Source organism: Brassica napus, chromosome C3 (genome assembly GCF_020379485.1).
Source record: "Brassica napus cultivar Da-Ae chromosome C3, Da-Ae, whole genome shotgun sequence".
NCBI lineage: Eukaryota > Viridiplantae > Streptophyta > Magnoliopsida > Brassicales > Brassicaceae > Brassica > Brassica napus.
Window position 1 is genome coordinate 24753772 of NC_063446.1, and position 27762 is coordinate 24781533.

At 34.5% G+C, this 27762-nt stretch overlaps 6 protein-coding genes and 1 non-coding gene across 8 annotated transcripts; 5 read left to right on the plus strand and 2 right to left on the minus strand.

Moving 5' to 3' along the window:
• Window positions 1–5387: 5387 nt before the first annotated feature.
• On the plus strand, window positions 5388–6614 carry LOC111204509 (U11/U12 small nuclear ribonucleoprotein 25 kDa protein). The gene is made up of 4 exons (XM_022699455.2): window positions 5388–5641; window positions 5732–5837; window positions 5923–6022; window positions 6128–6614. Exons 1-4 carry the CDS (start codon window positions 5431–5433, stop codon window positions 6221–6223), a joined length of 513 nt encoding a protein of 170 aa, XP_022555176.1. The 5' UTR covers window positions 5388–5430; the 3' UTR covers window positions 6224–6614.
• Window positions 6331–6452, plus strand: LOC125584965. Its single transcript, XR_007321858.1, has one exon. It is a non-coding gene; the product is annotated as a small nucleolar RNA snoR130 (small nucleolar RNA).
• Window positions 6615–9765: 3151 nt separating the features above from the next.
• LOC111204510 (F-box protein At3g07870) lies at window positions 9766–11434 on the plus strand. Its single transcript, XM_022699456.2, has one exon. It carries the CDS (start codon window positions 9978–9980, stop codon window positions 11205–11207), a length of 1230 nt encoding a protein of 409 aa, XP_022555177.1. The 5' UTR covers window positions 9766–9977; the 3' UTR covers window positions 11208–11434.
• Window positions 11435–13232: 1798 nt separating this feature from the next.
• LOC106439161 (rho GDP-dissociation inhibitor 1-like) lies at window positions 13233–14962 on the plus strand. Its single transcript, XM_013880545.3, has 5 exons — window positions 13233–13846; window positions 13942–14008; window positions 14181–14399; window positions 14488–14612; window positions 14694–14962. Exons 1-5 carry the CDS (start codon window positions 13628–13630, stop codon window positions 14769–14771), a joined length of 708 nt encoding a protein of 235 aa, XP_013735999.2. The 5' UTR covers window positions 13233–13627; the 3' UTR covers window positions 14772–14962.
• A 522-nt stretch (window positions 14963–15484) lies between these two features.
• Window positions 15485–17948, minus strand: LOC111204511 (growth hormone-regulated TBC protein 1-like). Its single transcript, XM_022699457.2, has 7 exons — window positions 17457–17948; window positions 16718–16834; window positions 16462–16640; window positions 16281–16374; window positions 16117–16194; window positions 15932–16033; window positions 15485–15861 (listed from the first exon to the last, which is right to left on the minus strand). The coding sequence occupies exons 1-7, from the start codon at window positions 17946–17948 to the stop codon at window positions 15721–15723; spliced, it is 1203 nt and encodes a 400-aa protein (XP_022555178.1). The 3' UTR covers window positions 15485–15720.
• A 3114-nt stretch (window positions 17949–21062) lies between these two features.
• Window positions 21063–22068, minus strand: LOC106443974 (reactive oxygen species modulator 1-like). The gene is made up of 3 exons (XM_048750161.1): window positions 21860–22068; window positions 21738–21775; window positions 21063–21397 (listed from the first exon to the last, which is right to left on the minus strand). The coding sequence occupies exons 1-3, from the start codon at window positions 21927–21929 to the stop codon at window positions 21290–21292; spliced, it is 216 nt and encodes a 71-aa protein (XP_048606118.1). The 5' UTR covers window positions 21930–22068; the 3' UTR covers window positions 21063–21289.
• An 846-nt stretch (window positions 22069–22914) lies between these two features.
• LOC106385912 (probable ADP-ribosylation factor GTPase-activating protein AGD11) lies at window positions 22915–26726 on the plus strand. Of its 2 annotated transcripts, XM_013825815.3 has the most exons (10): window positions 22916–24296; window positions 24379–24504; window positions 24585–24671; window positions 24848–24932; window positions 25015–25090; window positions 25171–25334; window positions 25416–25620; window positions 25695–25811; window positions 25891–25986; window positions 26301–26726. In XM_013825815.3, the coding sequence occupies exons 2-10, from the start codon at window positions 24420–24422 to the stop codon at window positions 26580–26582; spliced, it is 1197 nt and encodes a 398-aa protein (XP_013681269.2). In that variant the 5' UTR covers window positions 22916–24296; window positions 24379–24419; the 3' UTR covers window positions 26583–26726. The 2 variants fall into 2 exon arrangements, with proteins under 2 accessions (XP_048606119.1, XP_013681269.2); XM_048750162.1 differs by having other exon boundaries at window positions 22915–24504.
• The last annotated feature ends 1036 nt before the right edge of the window (window positions 26727–27762 follow it).

A 27762-nucleotide genomic window follows, 5' to 3' on the forward strand; every position in this document is an offset into this window, starting at 1 on the left:
AAAATCTTAATCTTAACCAGAATTATTCAAATAACAAGTCCAACTAAGCCTTATTTGCTTTTTGGAAAACAAAAGGAAGCAAATCCTAAAATTATTTGAACTCTTGTTTAAAATTTTTTTTATAAAGACTTAGGACAATTCTCCTAAATAGACCATTTTCAAGTTTTGATCACAAAAATAACAAGGAGAAAAATGACCATAATATTTCATTTAATAGGTAAAATGTCTTAATATAAAAAAAAAGTTTTAGATTTTATGTTTTCAAATTCGAATTTTTTTATTAATTTTTTTTTATAAATTTTTTTTCGAATTTTTTTTAATTTTTTTTTCAATTTTTTTTTCGTAATTCGAAAATACTTTTTGAAACAATTTTAAAATTTTTATTTTATAAAATTTTAAATCTCAATCCCAAAGCCCCACCCCTCAACTCTAAACCATAAGATTTGGATTAGTTAATCCTAGGGGTATAATTGTATATTTACCTCTTTAATAAAACATTTTGGTCATTTTGATCCTTAGGGTCTATATTTGTGACATAAACTTTTTTATTGCTATCCTAGGGTATTTCCCAAAGACTTATAAATCGTCGAGTTGTACTTTTGATAATATCCTGAAATCCAGATTTATATTTTATAAAGGTCTAAAAAATTGGAACAAATTTAACTTTTAGTAAATAACTGCGTGATTAATGTTGTCGAGAGAAACTCACACACATTCTAAGACTAAATTGAACAACATTAAAGAGTTGACGAAGCCGGTTGTTTAGAACATATTCATATAAATTGTTTTTATAAATATTTAATAAGCTCTTATAAATTATTTACATACCTTTATAAACCCTAGAAATTTGTTTTATTAACTCTTATATCTTGTTTATTAAGCGTTTCTAAATGGTTATAGACTCTTATAATTGATTTAAGATCTCCAATTGATTTCTAAACATGTATACTCTATAAACCTTATAAATTATATACATACTCCTTATAAATGATTTATAAACTTTTATAATTTTTGTAATAAACATTTATAAATATTTTATATACTTTATAAATTGTTTTATAAGTCTTTATAGATGGTTTATAGACTTACAAATAATTTGTAAACCTTTATAACAGGTTTATAAAATTTATAAATTGTTTTTAATAAAATTTTATAAATGATTTATAAACACTTATTAATTATTTATATATCCTTATAAAGATTATTTTACAAACTCTTACAAATTGTTTTTATAAGTATTTATAAATTGTTATAGCCTCTTATAAATGATTTAATAGACTTTCTAAGTGATTCGTAAACCAATAAACCTTATAAATTGTATGCATATCCCTTATAAATTGTTTATAAACTTTCATAACATTTTTATAATCAGTTATAAATGGTTTATAGACTTTATTAATTGTTTTATAAACCTTTATAAATGGATTAGATACTTTTACAAATAATTTATAAACCTTTATAAATAGATTATAAACTTTACAAATTGTTTTATAAACTCTTATTTGCTCTTCATCTTTCCTTTGCTCTTCATTTTTATCTTCTTTCATGTGTTATTGCCTTATATCATATGTTGCAAAATGTAAATTCACAAATCCTTGTTCCCATTAGCTTTTCTTCATTTTATATCCTTGTTGAACTGTCAAGATCCATGTTATCAAGATCAGGAGGTGTTGGGTTCACGAAATGTTTGTATTCCTCAGGGAATCCAAACACTGTATTAACCACAAGATGTAACAAAGAATAAACAATGTTTTATAAGTCTCTACCAATCTCTAATTTATAATTTTATAAACCCCTATAAAACTACATTTATAATCTTTTATAAAACACTTCATATTATTGACAAAGACACCGATTGGATAATCACTTTTGGATTGTCTACTGGTTCTGTTCCAGCTTCATAAATCCTCAGAGGCAATCTCAAAGATGTGCAAAATTTATTGCTATCTAACTGCAAGACGAAATAAAAAGATGATGTTAACTTTTAATCATGGTCTAAAGATACCTTATCCAATCATAATGTTCATGTATTTCGATAACAGCCTTACAAAGAATATATTCTCAAATTCACACATTTATATGTTTTTTATAGACATATATGATCAACTCTTGTTTACAACCTTTATTTATAAAACCTTGTATTGCATTGAGTTGTACTATCGACAATATCCTAAAACCCAGATTTATAAGAGGTTATAATTCTTTAAAATGCAATGTTCACTATCCGAAAATATTTCTCCTAACCAGAACTATTCAAATGACAAGTCTAAATCAGCCTTATTTTTTTTTGGATAACAGAGGAACGAAAATCCTAAAATTACTTGAACCCAGATTTATAAAGGTTTATAATTTTTCGAAAATTCAATGTTTACTATCGAAACTCTTTCCCTTAGATCGACATGTTCAAAACCTACCTTCATAGATTTTCTTCGATAACAGAAAGAACAAATCCAAAAAATTACTTGAATCAAACAAAAAAATACACAAATTAGAAACATACCAGTATGAACCGTGGAGAGGAGTCAACATCTTTGAGGTTTTAATCGTGATTCTCGTAATCTCTTCTCACTGGCTGTGTGAGAGAGAGAGAGAGAGTGACGATGGATATCGACGGAGATGATGACGGATCTCGACGGGGACGACAACAACGATCACGACGGGAAATCATTTATTTTAACCAATTTATAAAGACTTATAAATAATTATAAACTGTTATTGATGGGTATATTTTTATAAGAGTTTATAAATTATACACTATACCTTTTAAATTTTTACAAAGGAAATACCAGTTTATATACACATAACATTTTATAAATTGATTTATAAGAGTTTATAAACTGATTTATTATTGATAAAGGTTTATAAATGATTTCTAAATCTTCATAAATGATTTATAAATATTTATAAATTATTTATAATCCTTATAAAGCCTTATAGACTGATTTTATAAACTCTTATAAATGAATTATACTTTAATAATATATTTTTAAATATGTGTGTTTTCTGATAACATTGTTGCTATTTCGGTTGTGGTTAACTCCACTACTCTCAACACCAAGGCCCCTGAGAAATTCATCTTCCATCTTGTCACTAATGCGATGAAGTCATGGTTTGCTATGAACATGGACAACCTCAGAGGAGTCACTGTTGAGGTTCAGAAGTTTGAGGGTTTCTAATGGCTTAACGCTTCTTATGTCCCCGTCCTCAAGCAGCTTCAAGACTCTGATATGCAAAGCTACTATTTCTCTGGACACAACGACATTGGACGCACACCGATCAAGTTCAGAAACCCCAAGTATCTCTCAATGCTCAATCATCTCAATGCTCAATTATACCTTTTTACAAGGCCTTATAAAAGAAACTGTAAAAGAATGATGTTCTTTAATTAGCAAAGAAATGGTGGAAAGTTGGTTAATTTGGTGAATATCTTGTGGTTTCAGAGAAAAATGCAAGTTGTTATGTTTATCTTTGCTTTGGCAGTTACATTTAACATGATCTAAATATCGACTCTTTTAAATAGTTTTATAAGCCTTTATAAATAGTTATATAAATATTTATATGTGTTTTATAAACTTTGTAGATGGTTGATACAAGGTTTTATAAACTCTTAAAAAATTTATAAATGGTTCATAAATGGTTTTATAAGCTCTTAAAAAATTTATAAATGGTTCATAAATGGTTTTATAAACTCTTATAAATGATTCATATACAAAACTATTTCATATATCCATATGACTGGTTTTATAAACCTTTATAAACATACATGAATAGTTTTATCCTGAGAACCAGACTGATGAAGGTTAATGAACTGAGAGACCAGTAACTTCGAGATTCCACTTATAGCTGCTTCCACCTCATCTGGTTCCCTTGACCATCTCAATCCACATTACTCGCCTGCTGCAACTTGCGTCTTCTTCGACGTAGCAAGAACTTTCTCCAAATCCAACTGTGACAATGGCCTAGGTATCTGACAAACAAAAATGATAGCAACTCACAACATCAACACTTGCAAATTTGGTGAATGCAACAGCATTGAACATTTTCATATGAAATTTAGAGGACATGGTCTCCATTTTCTCTCTTCCTCTAGGATTTCTCTGATTGGGAAGTACGTTGCTTTCTTGCAGAGCTCAAAGATGTCTGATCCGGTGTAGCCTTCGCAGTCAATATAGGGCTCCACCCTCTCTCCTTTCAGCGTCACTTTCAATATCTCAGCTCTCTCCTTACGTTCAGGCATTCCAATCTCAAAGGCTTGAGGAAGACGCCTCATTATTGCTTCATCAAGCTCTGATGGTCTGTTTGTTGCAGCAAGTACCATCACCCTCGCATTCGCTACAAAGCAACCATTATAGTCATTTAAAAACTACTGTATCCAAGTAGAGCATGCTATAGACTGCACTAGAGTGGGCTGAAAGGTGAAGGATTCAACTTACAATCAGTAGAAAATCTATCCCATAAAGCCATAAACTCAGTCTTCATGTTTGCCATGGCTTCATGATCTATTGAACAGGGCTGGTGATATAGGATAATATAAGCAACAGTTTAATGTTCATGTATTTCAACAACAATCTTACAGATAATATAGGATAATACAAGCAAAACTTCTCGAGTTCACACATCTTAAAATTACTTAACCCTAGATTTATAAAGGGTTACAATTTTTTGAAAACTCAATATTGGCTATCGATACTCTTTCTCTTAAATCTAATTAGGGAAATGACAATTTCTGAACTAACCATCTTTCATTTTTTGATAATAAAAAGAAGAAAATAAAAAATAACTTGGAACAAACAAAAAATACCCAAATTGGAAACATACTTGTTGAGAATTTGGAAGAGGAGCCGACATTTTGAATTGTGTAGTGTGATTGCTCTTGTCGCCTGAGAGAGATGATCTCGAACTCGTCATCACCGGATGATCTTTACAGAGAGACGTCGTGACACATGAGAGAGAAGAACTTATCTCGTTGCCGTCGCGAGCACCGCCATCGCGAGAATTTTGGAGCTTTTGAATATCGGTTCTCTGAAATCCTTCTGCCGCCGGCTGCTTGAGAGAGACGACGGATCTCGTTGGAGAGAGGCGATGGATTTCGACGGATGAGAGAGATAATGGATCTCAACGGAGAGAGAGAAGTTGTGTTGAAATTAAGTGAGGGTAGTATAGTCTTTTACACATTAATGAATGTGGTATTTGTGAAAATGTCTCTTGATTGGTGGTATACTTAATTAGTGGTACCCAAAAAAGTGTATAAGTAAAAATTTTCCATGTGTATATATATAAATAAATAAATAAATCGATGAATATCGGGGAGATGGAGAAGTTAACTCGGCCCATAACGTGAAAAATTTACTAATGGGCTTATCATGGCTAAACAATTTGATTCTAGACTTGTATAAGAGAAACCCTAAAAGAAAGAGAAAAGTCACCACAATGGAGAGCGGCGATATTGTCGGAACCGGAGATTACGACGTTGAGACGAAGCGAGAGAAGCTGAAATCGTTGCTCTCTCAGCTACTCGCCGATCCGATTCTAGCCGACGTTCCGAAGAATCCAACACTTTCAGATGTCGTCACTCTCGTCAGTCTTGAAAAAGGAAGCGCTATGCGTCTCTCCATCGTCAAGCTCGACGGCTCTTCCTTGGGTAAATATATATATACACTTCATATAGGCATTTCGTCGAACGAGTGGTGTGCATTGTAGATGTACATTTACGTTTGTTCTTTATTGGCAGATGTGGCGGTCATGAATTCAGCTACTTTGAAGGATCTGAAGCTTTTGATCAAGAAGAAAGTTAATGAGATGGAGCAAGCGAACATGGGTCATCGCCACATCTCTTGGTAAAAGCTTCTCTCACCTTTTTTATCTTGTCGGAAAAGAGAAACCTTTTTGTTATTACTAGAGTTTTGGTTTGGGAATGTGCAGGAAGCATGTATGGTCAAACTTTTGTCTTTCGTGTAATAACGAGAAGTTGCTTGATGATGACGTAGTTCTTCAGGATGTCGGAGTCCGGAACAATTCTCAGGTTCGCACTGTTGTCCCATTGTCTTTTCTACAAGTGTTAATCTGGCTCTGTTGTTGTACTATGTCCAAAGTACTTGTCTTTAACTTTGTTTTGATTTGGTTACAGATTGCCTTTGTTCCATATGTGATGAAGAAGGGTCCGGGAAGACACTCTAAGAGGAAAAAGCATCGTCTCTTTCGTTCACTCCACAAGACTTGTTAGATAAGTCTCGGTAGATTTTCGACCAAACATAGTTATGTCATTCAACACTTGAGCTAAAAACTCATTAGTTACCATTTCAAAAGCAATTTTGGTTTCAATGTAAAGATTCCCAGTGATGAAAGTTTTAGTAATCTTGAACGGTGAGAAAATGGGGCTCCCTCTTGGGTAAACTTACCATGGAGGTTTTAGAGGAACCATTGCTGTAGATTCTTGGCAACTTCTGAGGGTTTCTTTGCCGCCCATTAGAATTAGCATTTATTCCTTCTTTACCTGTTTCTTGGGAATCGGTTTAGCTGATAATGGTCATGTTCAGTGTAAAACTCTATATATAAGCTGTAGATTATTGTTCTCAGTGTTCATAACAGAGTTTTAAATGGTGTTATTTTCATTACTAATCCTGTTAAGTAATAACAGATCATAAATTGTTATATTGGTAAACAATCCGGGTTATTGTCGGGCACATTGTGAATTACAGGGTAGTTTTACTCAGCTACTGGATGATTGATCATGATGTCGCATCTTTAGATCCCAAACTTGCTGAGATATACACACTTTTCATTAAGATTTTCATCAAGACACAGTCAAAGTAATTTCAGTACGAATTATGTTCTCCGTGCATTTAAGCTAGGGAATCGTATGCAGCTGAATTATTTTTTGCTGCTAGAACAACTCATTCTGGTCCAAAACGCCATAGACTGACATGTGATCTCACTATGGCACACTTGGTCATGTTGTTAAATCATATGTTACAAATTTCTATATTCTTACTGAACTATTGATGAGATGGTTATGGATCTTATGGTTTAGGACGATAAATAGTTGTACACAAAAACAATGACGATATATAGGTGTAGTGAAGGTGTAGCAATCGTAATGAAGAATAGATGTTTTGCCCGCACATGAGGGCTTAATCATTTTACAAATATATATTAGTTTATAATTTATTAATACAAAAATCAGCATGACAACTTATTATTTATGTTTTAAAAAAATTAAATCAAACATTAAATTATATATATATATATATATATATAAATATGACGTAAATTTAATTAAAATATATATGTTTATTATTATGCTGAAATTTTAAAAGAAAACATTCACATATTAAAAATATTTTAGTAAATATATTTATACAAATTCAGTTGATTAATATTTAATTATAAATTGTTTATTTGTTATTTTCTAACTTTATAATTGAAAAAATAAATATTAAGATAACAACACAATATATAAGAATTATCTTATTTAAAAATATTTAATATTATGAATAAAAATTCGTTTTTAATTATATAATTAATTATATATAAAATTCATTAAGGGTAACAATGACTTTAATCGCTTAATTATTATAAATAGTTTTATATCTTATTTTAAATTTTATAACTGAAAAAATATGTTTTAAGATAACAACACAAGGTAAAAATTATCGTTTTGAAAAAAAAATATTATTATAAATAAATATTCGTTTTTGATTAGATAGTTAATTATATATAAATTCAGTAAGGGTAATATAGATATTAACCGCTCTAACTTTTAACGTGAGAACTCCGTTGCTAAAATTGACTTCGCAAATAATAGTATAGATACATACATCTATTTTGGGGATCATAAACATTTAATAAAAAAATTAGTAATCTCTTTTCCATAATTTAAAGGTTTATATTTATGTATATAATTTCTAAAAAAAATTGAAAGTTAAGGCTAATGTTTTACTGAAACGTGTTAAGATTTGGTCATGTTTATACACAGCAAGATCTCTAAAAACTAGGGTTGAAAACTAAAACGTAAACATTTAAATCATGTGTCATACTTTATATTCTACACATTAACACATACATATATGGTATGTCCGGACCACTCTTAGTAAATTCTCTATACACCGAACCATAGGCTGTGATGCACCATAAACAATAGTAACAATAAGAACCTAGGTCAATCACGCAATTGATGATGGCGAATTTGATTCTAGTAAAAAAGATTAAAAGTTCCTCTCAAAGTCAACACATTAAGAATAGACATTTTGTCTTGAATTGCGTAAATTTTAAAACGAAGAAACATATTCGGGGCCTACGGATGTCAATTCTCCGATGCTACATCATATAATTACAGCCTAAAGACAACAAAATAATAGTATTAAGTGTTTGGAAAAACCAAAGTGGTGGGAAACTTGTGCACCTCTTGTTAAATCTTACTTTATAGCCTTTGAAGAACACTCACGGCACAACTGCGCCCACCCACCATTTCGTTTTTACTTTCTTATTTCTCTATCCTTGATTAGAAAAGCAATAATTATTTAACTAACACTACCAAAATATATATTCATGAAACCATCTTAAATATGTTAAACTCATTGAGTGTTAAACTTGGTGTATAATGAAACCGAGGGAAGATTATTTAAACACACATTTCACTTTCTAATTGTGATTCTACACCATCTTGTTAGGAACTTGTCTTATTAACCATTGGTTGATGTATTAACGGCATAATTATTGGATGTTAATGGAAATTAAGTGACTTTCTTATCAAATATTAATATTTGATGTATGAAGTGCGAACACAAAATTTATTGTATTTTAGTGGTGAATTTCTAAAAGCTTGAGAAACATTTTGATATTCTTTTTCTTTTTCTTTTCTAGTGAATGACTTCTTTTTGGAAATTCTAGTTATTCTCACACAAAAGTTTCTCAAATAAAAAATCCAAGTGTGAATTTCTCAAGTTTTTTAAAGATTCATCAATAAATTATTAATAAAATCATGTATTCACATTTGAATATTAAATATGTATATAACTATCTGATGGAAAATTCATTTGAAAGATTACCAAAGTTATTGCTCTAATTAACTTTTAGGTGATCTTGGAACATTTCTGATTCAAATCAACAGATCGACATTATACAATCCAAGCGTAGACAACTACAAATCACTGTGGAGATAAAACTGTAATTATAAACTATCTTTCAATGTATAAAAAATCTCTTGATCCAAACTCTTCATCTAACATATGTTTTTACCCGCTGATTATATATGACCAAAACCCAGCAATTTAAATATACATATTTTAATATCTATGTCTCAACAAATCGTTTTAATCTAAATGCTTATCTCACCCATTATTTAACTTATATAAAATCCACAAAATGTTTATTATATTAACCGAAAGAGAAAAGTCCAACATGAATATGATATCTACATACATCACACACAAACTCTCCAACTCCAATTAAGACTTGTGTATTTTCATATCTCAACGTTTTAAAGAAAAAACACTAAACTAGAAACTGAAATACAAATCTATTAAATAAAAAAGTGTGACCAGTAAACAATTCGATTTACTGTTGGACCTTTTTTTTAAAAAGTTAGATGATAAAAAGTAAAAGGAAAGAGAGATGCAAAGAGAGGACTTCTGCATGAGTTGGCAACTTCAGTTTTTGTTCTTATTATTAAAGTCTTTAAAGTAAACCTAATTTAAAAAAAAAACGTAAGTGTTGCTCTGTCATCATCATCACACTTTCCCCCTCCTCCCTTTTGTTTTCTTCTTCGTTTTCTTTATTCTCTTTTGACAATCCGTAACTCCAAATCTCATCCTACGGTCTACAAAATTTTAAACTTTTTCCACGATAGAATTATTATTATTATGTGATGCCCATTCAACGTAACCCCTCCTTAGTTTCCTCATCACCATCTTCTCCTCTCTCTCTCTCTCTTCATCTCAATATATCAAACATCTTGCTTCTGTTTCTCTTCTTCATCCATGGCTCAAGAGAACAGTTTCAAGAAGAGAAAGATCACCACCGTGGACGACGGTGGAGGACTTTTAGAATCCCTTCCCGGAGATATCCTCACCGACATATTCTCTCGCCTTCCCATCTCCTCCTTAGCTAAACTCATGTTCGTTTGCAGATCTTGGAGATCCATTTTGACGACACAACACGGTCTTGTCTCTTCTTCTTGTTCTTCCGACAAGAAGCCATGTCTTCTCCTTCACTGCGACTCGCCAATACGCAACGGCCTCCACTTCTTGGACTTGTCTGAAGAAGAGAAACGTATCAAGACCAAGAAATTCACCTTAAGATTCGCATCTTCCATGCCTGAGTTCGACGTGGTAGGTTCTTGTAACGGTTTGCTCTGTTTGTCTGATTCTCTTTACAACGACTCTCTCTACCTCTACAACCCTTTCACCACAAACTCCTTAGAGCTTCCTGAATGTTCCAACAAGTACCATGATCAAGAACTCGTGTTCGGCTTCGGGTTCCATCAAAAGACAAAGGAGTACAAAGTTGTAAAGATAGTTTACTTCAGAGGTAGTAGTAGTAGCTACCGAGGTCGTGGTCGGATCCAGTACAAGCAATCAGAGGTTCAGGTCTTAACGTTGCCAACAAGAAGAGACCAATCTTTATCTTGGAGAAGCTTAGGGAAAGCTCCTTACAAGTTTATGAAACGTCCCACGGAGGCTTTGGTCAACGGGAGGTTACATTTTGTTACAAGACCTCGTAGGCACGTGCCTGATCGTAAGTTTGTATCATTTGATCTTGAAGATGAGGAGTTTAGAGAGATACCTAAACCGGATTGCGGTGGGCTAAACCGGATTAACCATAGGCTAGTGAACCTTAAAGGGTGTCTTAGTGCCGTTGTTTATGGAAACTATGGGAAGTTAGATATATGGGTTATGAAGAGCTATGGGGTTAAGGAGTCTTGGGGCAAAGAGTATAGCATTGGGACTTACGTGCCGAAGGGGCTAAAGCAGAGTTCGGACCGACCAATGTGGATTTGGAAGAACGCTGAGAATGGTAAAGTGGTTAGGGTTTTGTGTGTGTTGGAGAATGGAGAGATCTTGTTGGAGTATAAGAGCAGGGTTCTTGTGTCTTATGATCCAAAATTGGGTAAGTTTAAAGATCTTGTTGTTCAAGGTATGCCTAATTGGTTTCACACTGTTGTTCATGTTGGAACATTATCTTGGCTTGATACACCACTTGATTTATGAAACCTTTTTAAAAAAGAAAATTCTTCATTTTTATTGTCATATAATATTCCATTTATAGTCTTAAATAATGTTGTAAATTATTGAGTCATCTTCTTTCATCCTTCCAAGTTATTGCTTCGTTTCTGGTGAATGTATTTGTTGGTTTTTTCATGTTTTTTGGTGGTTTCATGTAGATATGGTTTCATAAATCTACTGGTAAATATATATGAAGATATTTGTGACATTCAGTTTTATGGCTTTTTATTCTGTGTCAATTTTCATCACAGCATGGCCTTTACTATATGATATTTTACTAAATTTACTGCGATATATTTGAATGAAACAAAGAGTATACAATTGTTAAACCAAAATATGCAATTCATAAACATGCATGTGAGAAACAAATATATGAGAATGTGTACAGAAAGAACTAACTATGTAACATTAGTTGCAGAAATGGTTAATTGAGGTTAACTAACGTTCCACCACAGCCACGAGAGCCTCATTTTTCACGACTTGTAACTGTCGTCCATTCTATTATGTTTTAATTTTGTGTTTGTTTAATAAAATCTTGCTATATATTATCTAATACAGTACAATCATAAAATTTGCATGCTGGATCAGTAAGCCATCCATGAAAAGAATCTCGTAGCATATACTTGGATCCATGGAGTTCACAACAAGAAAATAAAGGCACGACGATAAAGCAAAATTTAAAGAACTCTCCTACAAAAGAAGCTTTCGCAAATCACGCAAATCATATAATTCAATGAAAAGAAAATTCTGTGCATATAAATATAGTTAACCATAGTGATTCTCGATCTAAATATTAAACCCATGTGGAAAGATTCCTTGCCGTCTGAAAATAAAATAAAAACTCCATACATCTTAATTAAGATCTAAACATCATATTTTATAAGATAAAAAAGATCTAGAACTTTCTTTGAAGAAATTGAAGTCTTCATTATTTCGGAATTATTTACATAGTATTTTTATTTCGGATGATGGCTAACTTAATTAAAATGAATCATATCAAGTTACAATGTCAACGACCGAAAATAATTTGCACATCGTGATTTTTTTTAAAGGTCATCAGGAAATGATTACCGTTGGATAAACATAAATCATTTTCGATTTTTAAAATATTGGAGTATATGTTATAGGCTACCATCATTTTACTATGCCTAAGTTAATCTACCAACATATGAAAAACGACAACAAAAAAAGGCTTGCCAACAATCACGTTCACGTATACTAAAGATACGTCGACTTAGCCAGTGCATGTGGAAGGCCGGTGATCTCCAAAAGGCCACGGTGGCCATTTTTCTTGCTCACCGTCACTGGTACCACTAGCTAGACTCTAGAGTATGTATGTTATGATTTTTCCCATTTCTAAAAATTTCATACTCAGAATTTAAAACAGCCGTTGATTATACCCTTTTGGCAGAAAATTCCATGCTCGAATAAATGAACATGCACCTTGTTAAATGTTTTTTTTTTTTTTTTTTTTTTTTTTTTTTTTTTAACCAGGTGTTGATCAACCTTCGGCCAGCCCACCACCTAGGCCCAGCGCCAACCTTTGCCTGTACTGGTTAGGGCCCTGGGCACGCCTCCCCATCCTGCGAATCGAACAGCTGACCTCCCCAAGAGGTAGATACCACTGGACTATCGAGTCCGGGTACCTTGTTAAATGTTAATGCTTTTATCTAGCATACATATTGCTTGACTAAGTGACAACTTATCCAAGCAACTAGCATATGATTCTGAAAAAAGGCATAGTCTATAACTATTGCATGCATGGTTTCAGCTTCGTAGTAGCTAGAGATAGTAAGATAGTTAGAAATGTTTGAAAATTTGTTAGGTTAATATAAGACGAATGTGCGTATCATAAATAGTAAGAACATCAAAATTGAAAGTGAAAATCTATATTTGGATACATCATCTATCAACTCACATGGTCCAAAAAAAAAAATTGAATGAATCAAATAGGTCTGTGCTGCATCTACACTAGTATTTTTGTCTCGTGCCATTAGTTTTCAATATCAAACCGGAAGAAACCGGCTAATATAAACCAGTACATTGGTTAGGCACACTAACTCGGACGAATAATATAATCCAAATATCCAAACAACAAGAAGTATTAAAAAAACATAAAAGAGAGAGAGATTGGTCGTGTCGTGGCTCGAGGCTCGTCTCCTTTGCGCGTGGAACAAGTACAATCATACTTTTGTCGGAATTCTCGGTAGTGACTCTCCACGATCTCTCTTTCTCTCTCCTGTAACTCGGATCACCACATGACTCCATCTTCTCCTCCTCCTTCCTTCCCGTTAACACAGAACCAATCTCCCTAAAGAATCTCCCCCAACTCGTCATTGTCTCCTCTCTCTTCCGCTAGATCCCCCCAAAAAGGCAAAGGCTTTGAGGGATTGATTGATTGATTAATGTCTTTGGTATCGAGTTCCAGAGACATGGGAGGAGACGACGAAAGCACGTCGAGAACTCATCGTCACGACGGCACAGACGACGAGGGCGTTGAGTCCTTGGGGAGGCAGATGAGCGAGTCTTCTATCTGCGCTACAGAGGAAGAAGAAGAAGACGATGATTCCAAGTTGCATTTGGGTCCTCAGTACACTATCAAGGAGCATCTCGAGAAGGATAAAGTTGCTTCCTTTTTTCCTTTTATTTTTTTAATTCAAAATTATATTTATTAAATTTCTTTTGAAGAATTCTTCTTCTGATGAATCTGACTGTATAGGATGATGAGAGTCTGAGGAAGTGGAAGGAACAGCTTCTTGGAAGTGTTGATGTCACCAACATTGGAGGTTTGTTAAAAAAAATACAAACTTTATAATAATTGTAATAATTTTGGAAATGATTGATAGGGTCATTGTATTTCTTTGCTGTATCTGTGTTTCATGTGAATAGTTTGGTTGTAGATTCTACATTTGTTTCTTTCATGGAGTTTATAGAATTTTTGTCTCTTTGGATCTGTAGAGACTCTTGACCCTGAAGTGAAGATCATTAGCCTGGCCATCTTATCACCTGGAAGACCTGACATTGTGCTTATGGTACCCGAGAATGGGAATCCAAAGGGAATGTGGTTTACTTTGAAAGAAGGGAGCAAGTACTGTTTGAAATTCACATTTCATGTTAACAACAACATTGTCTCTGGTCTTAGGTACACCAATACAGTCTGGAAGACAGGTGTTAAAGGTAATAAACAACAACAACGCACAAGTTTGTTTTAAGATTCTTTTTAATTGTTTGAATGTGATTTAATTCTTTTTAAATGTGGATTCAGTGGACAGAACAAAGGAGATGCTTGGAACTTTTAGTCCTCAGTTGGAGCCATACAACCACGTGATGCCTGAAGAGACCACTCCTTCTGGCTTGTTTGCTCGAGGATCATATTCTGCAAGAACTAAGGTCAGACAGTGGCAAACATTAACTCTGTGATAGATATACTATGGTGTTGTTGATGCTTAAAGTTATCTCATCTTGTTTCAGTTTCTTGATGATGATAATAAGTGCTACTTGGAGATCAACTACAGCTTCGACATCCGTAAAGAATGGCCTGCGGTTTGAAACTCAAGAACTTGAGATGATGTGTTTTCACTTGTCACTAGAAGTTGTGTTTGTTTCACTCTTTTCTCACCGTTGAACATATTATTGTTTTTTTTTTTCTTTCTAAATCATCATGGTAGAACAAGAGCGACATTTACTTCCTCTTTGATCTTGATTTTTGTCCAGTAATCTCGTTTGGTGTTTGTTCTCAAGTCTTAACTCTCCTTCTGCTTCTTAACATGTGTCTGATGATATGATTGTGTCATACTTCTATCCTTAGATATGTATAATGAGTAATTGTCTCTCAGTCAAAAGCTGAAGAGGTGAAAGTTAAAAATGACAAAATGGGTTTGCTTGACAGAAAATGCATCATCATATATGGCTTTCAAGAGAAGATAAATTTTTTTTATTATTGTTTGAAATTATTTTAGATAGATTCACATATTTGAATTTCAGTTCTCATTCCAATTATTCAAACACGGAAACTCCAAATTTGAACTGCTGCAAAGTTTTCTCTAATATATTTATATATTAATTTTAGTATCACATCAGGTCTTGTCCTCATGGCTCATATGTCACTTTCTTTACCATGTGAAGTCTTATCCTCATCGCTCATAAAAACAGTACTGAGAATAACACTTTGTTATGACGCAAAGAAGAATTGAAATGCATCTATGAGAAAATATGAAGATCACAATTGATTATATCAAAAGAGGGAGTGTTGACAAAGCAAAGGCAATGAACACATCTTTAGAAAAGTGAAGAAACTTTGACATTTACCATCTCATAAATGGATCTTGGTCTTTTGTTTTGCTCTCAAAGTTAAAAAAAAAAAAAAAAAAATCCTATTTATATACTTCAACAGAAGGATAAGAAAAGAAAGACTACCAAGAGGGGTAAGTAAATAAACCATTGGACTCCCTTCCTTGTTGTACACTTTTATGTCACATCTTCTCCCAGCTCAACACTTTTATGTACTCTTACCACTTTCTTTAAGAGAGTTGAGTCTCCGTAGTCTCTGGTCAAGTTCTGCCATCACCGCTGGTTCCTGCTTCTTCCTCTGCTTAGATATTGTGTTGGTAGTCATGGATCCAATTTTCTCAAACGCCACCTGAGAAAAAGATTGTTTTAAATGACATTAAATGAATTCCTGAACATGTAATTAGGGATATGGCTTATACCGTTAGTAACTCATCAGGGTCAAAGAGCTGGTGTGAGGTAGTCTGTATTATGTTGATTACATCACCGACCTGGTGTGTCATAAGCAACTCGTTCTCTTTCATCTAAAACCAAAGGAGAGATCCATGACCATGAGACATAACACCTTGAAGAGAAAAAAAAAACTTAAAGAAGAGAAGTAAAGAACCTTGAATATTGCCAAAGCTGCATGGAAAAGAACCTTTGCTCCTTCATAGAAAAGTACATCCCAAACTCGTAGAGTTGTCTGTAAACAAAAATTCTCTATGTAACTAACAAAAGCAAAGCTTATAAAGCCAAAGTGTCCAATGTAGTGTTTTTTTTTAAAAGAACCTCAGAAGGCAAGCTTTTAGAAAAGAGGCATAGAAACCACTCTGTGGCTACAAGGGAAACATCAAAGCCCATATCGTCAAGATGAGTAGCTATTCTGCAAAAAAAAAAATGTAATGTGTTTTCTTGATCAAAACAGCAAGATAACCAAACACAATTTGATCAAGAACCAAGAAGGACATACCGAGGACACTTTTGGGAGAGCAAATCTTTGAAAACACGTTGCTCAACATGGCAACCAGACAAGTTGGTTGTGTAGCAGTCACGGACTAATACGTTTTCCAAAAGAACTGCTAGCATCCAGAAGGCGTCTTCTTCTGTCTTCATGACAAGTAACAGTAACGCTGCAACATAGTTTAGTCCCTGCAACAAAATGATTAAGATTACAAAACTCATTTGAATAAAGACAATGAAGATGGGAAAAATAATTATGTGTGTACCTGGCAATAACCAACATCAGAGTCTCGAAATGAATATCCAACAAGCACACGCCTTAGAGCAGCATGACCCTCTGGAGTGTCCAACCATGGATGGCCTGGGAAAGTCCGTGGCAGATCCTACAAAAAGTAAATACACAAATGTCAAAGGCAAATCATGAAAAAATCCGAGGAGGTTGCACTCAAAGATAAAGTAATCAATTTATCATATCACATAATCTCGAATGACACCATTAATCAAACAGTAGCATAGCAGCATAAAAGACTCTACCTATAAGTTACATGAACAAGAATAAATCTCAATGTTCAAGAAATTGCTAGGCGGCGTTGCACTTTATATGAAATTAAATGATTATGTGGGATACCGATTTTTTTTTAGCACCCAGACCGGTTTTTGAAAAAAAAAATCATTTTGTTTTGATTTCACTTTGCCAACTATGCAGACGCCTAGGAGCCATCTAGACCAATTTTCAGAACAGTGTCGGATCTAGAACAACCAAGAATATATGGAAATGAAACCGCACTTGTTGGTTTCCTGAAGCCATCATCAAATCCTAAAACCCTCAAAACAATGTCTGAGAGGCATAATGGCAAGATCAGAGAGGGTGAAAATCAACTATTCATAGCACATAACACATGAAGTAGTCTTCTATGACCATATCACACAGTAGTAGTATCCTCTTAATTTGCCTAGAAAGATCAAAAAAATGTTTGTGGCTTCAGATAAAAGACCAAAACTCACATGATCAATCTGCCGCGTGGCAGGCGTGACCATCCCATCAACAGCCTTAGTCAAATCACCGTAATAACTCTCCGGAACAGTAGACTTCTTCTTAGCAGCACCGGAGAGAGAGAACCAAACCTTAGGCCTCAGCACGGGAGGTATCCCTTTCCTGATCAGCCTCTTCAACGTAATGGCATTACTCAAAGCCGAGATCTTTAGAGACGTCTTCGAGACGATACCGTCTCCGGTCAACAGAATATCCGGCTGGAGATACCAGTTAGCTCCCTTGCTAGCTTCGAGAGCCCACCAGACACGCCCTTGGTTCCTCACTTTCTCTCTGACTTCGTTTAGGACGTTGACGTCGTCGACGTTTCCTTCTACGGTGAAGCCGTATAGGTCTTGGAACTTGACGACGATGTTGGCTCGTCGGGCGTGGATGCTGGGGCGGAGGATCGGGATTTGGGATTGGAGCTCGGTTGTTAAGTCTCTTTTGCTTTGGATCCCGAACATCGTGGGGTCTTGTCTGATTTTTTTGGAGTCAGTTTCGGACCAATCACGAACATGTCAAGAAAGAGAAAAAGAAACAGAGGATGGTACAGAGGGAATGTAAAGGAAGCTCTCCTTTATTGGATTAAATTTTAATTAAATGTTGTAATTTTTCAATATTTTAATGTTGTCACGTTCTGCAAACGTTATCTCTCTCTCTAATCTTTTTACGCAGTCAAATAAATTTTTGTGAATTAAAAAATTCAGAAGCAAAAAAGAAACCAAGAACAAATGATTTTCCCCCACCACCCTCTTGTGATTAACGATGACACTAAAAATGGAAAATAAAAGATAATACAACAATCTACCGTCTAGTATGACCATATAAAAATCTTTTTCTCCCTGACACGGTTATCGAAGACCTAACGTTCTATCATCTTCCGACGCCGGTGGAACATATGCTCGCTGGCGTCGCCTCCTGTCTCCTTTCCCTTTGTTCTTCTCATTTCCTCTCTTTCTTTTTGCTTCCCACTTTGTTTTCTCGCACAACTGTTTCTTTTCTTTTTGTGTTTACTCTGGTTTTAGAGCGCCAGTCAGATCTACATGTGTTTCTACGTCTGAAGCGGACTGGTCGCTGCTATCTCTCTTTTCCGGCCTTGAGATGGTCGTCTGCCATGGAGGCTCGTGCCTCTTCAGTATGTCGGCTTTATACCACCGGATCTGATATTTTCTCGGGAAACTCCCGAAGATCTTCCACCATATCTACCACCCATTGTCGATGTTCCTATGCAGTAGCAGCTCTCGAATCAGACTCCTCTGTTACGATTTCTCTGACCCATATACCAGTGATAAGAAGATTCATACAAGGCTGGGACAGTCATCTTCTGGAATCGAGCGCTTCAGTTTTACGGATCTCCTCAGACTTGTCTCAGAGCTGCTCCACCGTCTCCCTCCATGTTCTTCCCGGCGACGGCTTATTCCCAGACAACTCCATGGTAACCCTAATGGGCCTAGTGGGCTTCACTTACTATTATCTTTGTGTTATGGGCTTTTGCATTGAAATTTTCTTAGTGGGCCTTGGCTTATTATTTGATTCGCTCTATGATCGGGAATCATTAGCTTGCGTTTGGTGTTCTGGTTCTTCCTTCGGTAAAAAGAATATTGTTCCTTCATTGACCTCCTTTTGGGAGAGCCAAATTTTACTTTCCTCCCTTCGGGAGAGATCACTACTACCATCATCTCTTTTGGAAGAGATCTTCACGCCTCCACTTTCCCTCTATATGAGAGGTGAACCGTTTCCGGTGTCCAAACCGGTACTACTCTCCTCCTTTATGGAGCGAGTCTTGAAAAGCTCATTGGCTTTAGCCTTGCGAGCGTTTATTGACCATTCAATGGTTTTGGGTTTAAAGAAAGTTGATTCCAAATCTGCTATCCTCCAAATCTCAATATATCGAAGTCTCGAGGACTGGATTTTTTTAGTTGAAGATGTGGTGGCTGCTTGTGTTTTGTCTACAGCTTCAGACAGTGGTTCTAGATCTCTGAACATGTTCTCAGATGCTTGTGGCCTTGCCTCCCTATTCACCTCACAGGAATTGGTATACTGCTGTGTATTTCCTCTGATCCTATCCAGATGTATTCTCTTCTATGTTGTAGCATCAATGTGGTTGTCTCTTAGTTTTTATGATGTCCGTTTCTGGAACAATATATCCTTTATGGAGTGTAACCACCTTTAAATTTAATGAAATTGTTGTGCACAAAAAAAAAAAGATAATACAACATGAAAAATCCAGAGGAGCTTTTAGTTGAGTCCCGTGTCTATCGGTGTTGTCGAGAAGAGATGTATGAGAGGGAGAGGTTATCTTATCCTCGAGTCGATGAAGGTCCACAAACACTATTATAAACAGTCGTATATATTACTTTATGGTGTTAATGGTTTTGTATTCCACAGATTCAAAATTTGAAGTTAGAGCAATGCATGCGTTTAAACAACTTTAAAATTTGCTTTGATTATTAACAATTTTTCAAACTTAAGACGGCTAAAAACGTGCTGAAGTGTTATGTAGCTACTATGTATATACATTGAATACAATCAAGGCGTTCGTTCATATGATAATGACATGTACATTTTTGAAGTTTAATATAGATGACTGGAGGATTATATATTCTCCCATCGGTGGATAAAATATGGTATCTCATAAGTACTAGTTTTTTTTTTTAATTATCAACAGATTTGCTTACAAGATACGTGAGTCCACGACTCCACTAACCATTCATAACTTTGCGTTTCAAACTCTAACCATTTTTAATCCCCTACCAATTCTTTCCAACAATATAATATATTTTTTCTTTGGTATATCAAGCCTCAGAATGAAATGCAAAGTCCCGTTCATCTCATGTCTCTTGACCATATTGCAGAAAGATAGAGCAACTCAAGAAAGATAGAGCAACTCGATATGTTTGTTATTGTATCGTTGTAATTTGAAGGCATATGTTATGTCGTTGTAATGAGCATTTTTCCACTGGATCAGACGCAAGACTCTTGGACCTATAACAACTGTTTTCTCCACCCAACTCATCAAACACCACACTGATCCGGTTTGTTAACAAGTGAACTCCCGCATCTATACAACAAACGCGATATTGCGTTCTCCTTGAACTCAACACAAAACGAGCTTTGATAATGGTAGTTATCGTCTATATAGTGTGTAAGGCGAGTGAGGTGTTCATGTACACTCTTAGGTTTCTATTGGTTTCAAAGGTCAATTTCAGTGGGTGTTTTACTTGCACATTCTTAGAACAAGGAAAAGGTATTGAAAATTAATTTTACAGGGTCACAAAGCTTATGAACAAAATCAGAAGCTTATAACACAAAACATAAGGCATATGCTCACACTCTTTGAACACATCAATGACTGAAACAGTTTGAGAAGATGATAAAGACAATTACACAGGCAATCTCCAAGACAGACAGACAGACAGACAGACCTAAGGATAAGCAAAGCTGTAAGAAATGTTGACAGAGTATCCTGTCCCTGACCCCTGAGTGCATTTGCAATAATCAAAATCCATTTCCACAATTTAAAGCTCCTCTTTTTTCTTTGCACATACGGTTTGTAAGACAAAATATTATCATCAATATACGCTTTTAACTCCACTTTCTAAGCTTTATTTTGAAACTAAGAACCTTGGATGTAACATGATCTTTTCATTAACAAGATTATATCATGCAAAAGAAACAAAACATCAAAACCCAAGACATGATGATGATTCACCCCCAAAAAAAAAAAAAAACTTATTGAATATAAAAGCTCAATGTCTTTCAGAAAAGAAACAGATCTTTCACCAGGGCACACACTTAATGCTGCTTATTTTCCACAGTGTATCAAACTGCCTGCACCTAGGAAAAGCCCGAAAATCGCTGCACTGCCCATGGTTGTCTGCCCTATGTACCTTATCTTCATTAGCCCAGGGACCTGCGAGTAACAAATGAATCATCAAGCAGTTGAGATTGAGATTGCTTTCACAATTGTTTTCAAGAGCTGATTACTAGTCTAACCTAAAAGCACAAAGACTTCAGATCTATCATCCTCTCTAGCTAGCTAACTAACTAACAAACACAACAACAAGAGCATTCAATTATAACTGAATCGTTTGACAGAAAACAGAATCTTAAAAGTTCTCTAACATGGTAACAACTAGTTAATGTCTCAACGTGAAGACACACGCATAAGACTGAACACTATAATGTCAGAAAAGACTTCATTTCACTAAAAAGGAACCGACTTTTACAAGCTTTTGAGAAGATGTCGTTACCTTGAATCTAATCGCCTCGTAAGTTCCATAGACAGCACCTGAGAGATTTTAATTCACCACAAGATTGTAATTTGTATCATCGCAATTGGGATTTAGGGTTTTTTTTTTCCAGAAAATTGTACCTACAGCGCCGCCAACTGCGCCGCCGATTGCAGCTCCGGCAACGACTTTCGTTAAACAATCTTTCGCCATCTTTCAATATCGTTGCGGTGGTTGTCTTCGCCGCTTTTATGTTTTTTTTTTTTGGACAATCGATTTTTGCCTTCCGCTACTACAGGGAGACAAAGCATGTAACACCGACTTCTTACAATAGCCAAATTTAAACCGGGGATACTTGAGTGAATCTGACCGGTTTACCCAGATCAATAGTAACCCGCCCGGCTCGAGTAGGTCTGAGTCTGACACAACCCGGCGCGTTAATTGTTTTCTCACTGATAAAAAAAAATATTTTCCCAGTCTAGCAATTTATTAAAAAATATATTCATTTTGTGTCATAATATAATTTGTTTTTTAGAAAATTTTGTGTCATAATATAATTATATTTATTAGATATTGTGTGAATAATTAAATTATGAAGTCTTTCGTTATTGATTGAATTATATCTTGTTTATATGTTAAATGATATTTTTTGAACTAACAAAATTTTAAATTATTGCTAAACAATCTACATTGTGAAACATATAGAGTAGTAGTGTTATTTAGACACTACTTACATTTAGTTGCAAAATGTATGAAACATAACTTCAAGAAAAGGTTTTGTTTTTTTTTAGAAATATCTTGTTTTCCGGCAGGCTTAATCTTGTATTTATCATGTATCCAACATGCATTTGCTCCGGTTCTACTCTATCAGTATTAAAAACAAAATAGGGAGAAAATATTAGTTTACATATGGCAATGAAAACTTATCATCATTGCGGCCAGCCACAACTAAGGAAATGAGGAGATGTTAATATAGAGAACCCAGGTTCAAGTGGATTATTACAATGAAAGAATGTGAGAGTTTGTCATGGTGGATTATTAAACACTTCATTTTAATTTTTCCAAATAAAACTTTTCATTTTGTTAATATTTCATTATTTTATAAGAGCTACATATTTGATATTTTACATGTCTTAAGCCTCTTAATTATATGGAATGGCACTAGGCATGATCACCCAATCTTTCGAATGTGTGGATGGGACAGAATATGATTGTTTGCTATGGGTTATGCAATCAGTTTGGACTCTCAAGTGTCTTTGAAGGGAATTGCTTTCATTAATACAAGTCACTCATTCAACTCTATATTGAATCTCACATTAGAAAGATTTTTAATCAGAAATTGAAGCAACTACTGATATCATCTATTGTTTTTATGTGTTTAATATTGTCAAACACCTAAGCTGTGGCATGAATGATGAGGTCAAAAAGCTATCCAGCTTCGAAAAAACTAAAAAAGAACAAGTTGTAGGGAGTTTGATTGGGCACCAAGTCACGGTATATTAATAATAATCAGAAAGGTGAGGCAACTACTGCTACGAGCAAATCAAAAGGACATGTCTCATTGTAGAACTTGAGAACGTCGGAAATTTTAATATTTGTTCCACAACATGGAAAACACCAACTTCTTTTTTCTGTCGTATACTTGACCAGAAAACTAGCAAATAATGCTTTTACGGTAAGTTTGGTACGGATCCAACACAAATTATATAAAATGCGGTGACTCTGGTAGTAATTCTCTATAAGCAGATGCAATAATCACAGCCTTTAAATTGTGTTTGTAATGTGGTTTTTATTAAGTTAGATGAATTTACAATCTAAAACCAAATGATGAAAACAGATTGCCTCGCCTTTTTAAAAATATATTCTAACTTTTGATGTGGAACATGATCTATAATTCACTATTTCTAGACGATGGCTTGTTAGCTATTAATCTCAAAAAGCTTTTGGCAAAGATTGATGAGACCAACTTTGGATTGAATTAATTATGGATTATGTTTTGATACCATATTAGTTTCAATCTAAAAAAACTAAAAATTAATCGGTGATAAATAAATCAGCCAACTTTTTTTACATATTATTTAAGATCCATTTGTGACAAAAAAATAAAAATAAATTTAAGATCCATTTGGAACATCTGATGTAGGATATTATACCTAATAATTTTATCAATGAAATTGTGCATTCTAAATAGAGATTTGTAAGTTTGTTTTTGTTTTGTTTACCAAAACTAATTAAGAATCAAGAAGTAATTAATGTCTTAATAATTGTTTTATGACGTGTCAATTACAATTTTGTGTCTCCTCTCCTTTCATCTCTGACCCACAAATAAACAAAAACAGCTTTGTCAGCATGATGATGCAATTTCTCAGACAATTTTCATCCAAAATTCTCATCCAAATTCTTTCGTAACTTTTTTTTTTTCCTCTCCAGTAGTCATACAAAGACAATTTGTTCTCCCTGTTCTGCAAAAAAAAAACAACTGATTCTTGGAGTTTTTAGTTTTCTTTTTTTCAAGAAAATTAGAATCTTTCGAAGGAGGCTTTGATGGATTTGCATTTTCATATTCGACCCTTGTTTACGGTATTCTCGATGAATCCTTTTAAGAAAACTTTTCTTTGGTGCAATGTTGTTTTGTTGTTTGACAAATGCAATGGCTCTTCAGGGGATGTCGTGAAAAATCTTTCAGACAAAAAACCTGTTTGAATGTCTCTCTCGTGTTCTCATTGTCTCGGCTCTAGTTCGAAAATGTCTGTCGGTCAAGAAAATGTCTATCCTGTCGAAGTTCCTGGTAACCTATTAATTTCAATATCCATTTTACAAGGCTTTTCTATGAATACCGGTTTTTTAAATGTTGACTTTGTGTTTTAGGGTCGCGTGCTTGCTTATATGACCTTTTATGTTCTGACACACCAAGATGGACTCTTCAAATGGATTTGCAGACATCTTCTTCTTCTGGTAATACCTAAAACACGACTTCCTGCAATGCAGCTTTCTCTACATATTATGCTAGTTGTTGGGATTTTTCTACTCTATTTCCACCTCTACTCCTATCAATTAGTATATGATATTGTCTACTTGGGCCCTGCTAGTCTTTGTTGGAGACCAGCTCATGTCCTGTTTGACATTTTCAGATCCTCGAGATCGGTTGGAGAAGTTGATGAAGCAACCTGGTAATAAATATTGTGCTGACTGTGGATCTCCCAAACCGAAATGGGTGTAAGTTGATTGGTTTATGTGTGTGTGCACTTGTACAGTTCTTCTATTGATGGATTGATTCATTTTTAGTGATGTTGTGTAGATCTTTAAACCTCGGTGTATTCATCTGCATTAAGTGCTCTGGTGTACACAGAAGCCTTGGAGTTCATATATCAAAGGTCTTACTTTTCTTCTCTCTGCTTTTTTTTTTGTATCTTTAAAGCCTTTTCATCGATTTTTTATTGGCTTTTAATTACAGGTTTTATCAGTTAAGCTAGATGAGTGGACAGATGATCAAGTTGATATGCTCGTAGGGTGCGGTGGAAACACTGCAGTGAACCAAAGATTCGAAGCTTGCAACACCGACCAGTTAAAGAAACCCAAACCTGATTCCAATAATGAGGAACGCAATGATTTCATCAGGTGACATATTTTACTCAACACTTTGTTATAGTGTCATGTAGGTATATAGTCATCTCATTGTTTATTATCTTGAATACGCAGGAAGAAATATGAGCTGCACCAGTTTATGGATCCAAAAGATAGTGATTTGTGCTCTCACCAGCAGCCTAGCAGAGTAAATAATCCGCCAGCGTCTTTATGTTCTTCTAGCCACCGTTCTGCGAAAAACCGTATTGGTCATGCTCTTAGGAATAGCTGGGGAAGAAGAGAATCTGATCACAAAGGCACAAAGAAGAGCAATTCTCTGGTAAACAACCAGTATACATACATGTTTATGTAATGAATGTTCCTAATGTTAGTTATTGTGGATGTGTTTTATAGGCAGGTATGGTTGAGTTTGTTGGACTGATTAAGGTTAATGTGGTTAAAGGAACAAACCTTGCGGTTCGAGATGTGATGACCAGTGATCCTTATGTCATCCTTTCTCTTGGCCAACAAGTAAGCTCTCTGGAAATGATATTTAGAACTAAACTATTTATGGAAACTAAACAGGGTCTGTTTCTTGATGTTGGTGAAGTCGGTAAAAACAAGGGTGATAAAGAACAACTTGAATCCTGTGTGGAATGAGACGTTGATGCTTTCGATACCTGAGCAGGTGCCTCCTCTCAAAGTGGTAAGTGCATATATGTTTTTGACTTATAGGTTCAAGAATAATAACAGTTACATAGTTGAGTATTCCTACAAGAAATGAGAGAATGATCGAACAAAGAAGGAAGAAGTGGAAAAAGATATGCTACTAGGTTGAAGAATAATGTTTTTGACTGTGTGTACTGAACTCATTAATTTTTTTAAGATTAATATACATAGGTTTTGTTATATTTTTTTAAAAAATAAAATTGATCTTAAAATGTTTATGGCTTTTAAAGTCCAAGGTCAGCCCTTATACCGAGCTATACCAAACTCTTAAACATGTCATTTTTTTTGCAGCTAGTGTACGACAAGGACAAGTTCACGACGGATGATTTCATGGGAGAGGCAGAGATAGACATAGAACCATTGGTGAGTGCAGCAATAGAGTACGAGACATCAACCATAAGAGAAACGAGGCGGCTGGGGAGTTGGCTGGCGTGCAAAGAGGATACATCGGTGAGTGATGGAAAAGTCTCACATGAAGAAGTGAAAGTGAAACAAGACATTTCCCTAAGGCTTCAAAAAGTGGAGAGAGGTGTTCTTGAGATCCAGATTGAATGTCTTCCACTAACTCAATGATAAACACTTTTCTTTTCTCCCTCGTTTTCTTCTTGTTGTTTATATTGATAGTGAAGAGATGCTACTTTCTTCTTGAGACACCTCAAAACCTATGTACAAAAACTCATAAAATTGATTGATGATTGACAATTCTTTCAGAACCAATCATAGTTTTTACCAAATACTATGAAAACAAGCAATAGCTTCAACGTGTTTTCCTTTAACAAATATAATGTGTTTTTGATGTTTCAAGGCTTCAAGCTACCAGGATTACCTGACTCAATTGATTTTTAATCCAAACAGAATTAATCTCGTTTTATATGTTTGCATCACTGACGATTCACTAATACTTTTTTTCAAACGTGTTATTTTTTTTTTTTTTCAAACGTGTTATTTTTTTTTGTTTCAAACGTGTTATTAAACAAAACCAAATAATGAAGAAATTAGTAAATAATGTATTTTAATTTCTAACAACCTAAACATAATTTGTGGACTTATAAATAAATGATAGCATAATATTTACCTAGTAGCTAGTATATATAATTTTAAATAATGTATCTTCTAACAACCTAAACATAATTTATGTAATTATAAATAAATGATAACATAATATTTAACTATTATATATATAATTTTTATTATTATTTGACTATGTTTTTTATAACATCAATTTATATTAATGAATCGAGTTTACAAAGTCTTTATGTAAAGCATCTGTTATGAAATGAGAAATATAAAAATAGTATTCATACGGAACATCATTGGGTATATTAGCTTTTGCCAATTTATCAGCCACTTCATTTCCCGTACGCTTGGTCCATGTAAATGTAACATCCTCAAACTTTGTGCTCCACCATCTTACTTCTCGAGTCCAGTTATACACTCCAAAATGTAAAACGTTTCCATTGAGAATATCCAACATTTTCTTGTTGTCTCCTTCAAATATAGCTTTTGTAAAGCCGCGACACCAACATTGCTGCATTGCCATAATGAGAGCCTGGAATTCTGCTTCTAACGGTGTTGTAGTAAATCCTCTTCCTTGTCCAGCCCCTTGATAAATGCTTCGCTCATCTCTTATTATCCATCCTGCCTTAGACGGAATCAAAGGTGAAACAAAGGAGCCATCAAAGTTACATTTTATCCAACCTTGTGCTGGTCTTTTCCATATATTCCCAATAGTGGCATTGACCCCCCTGTTATT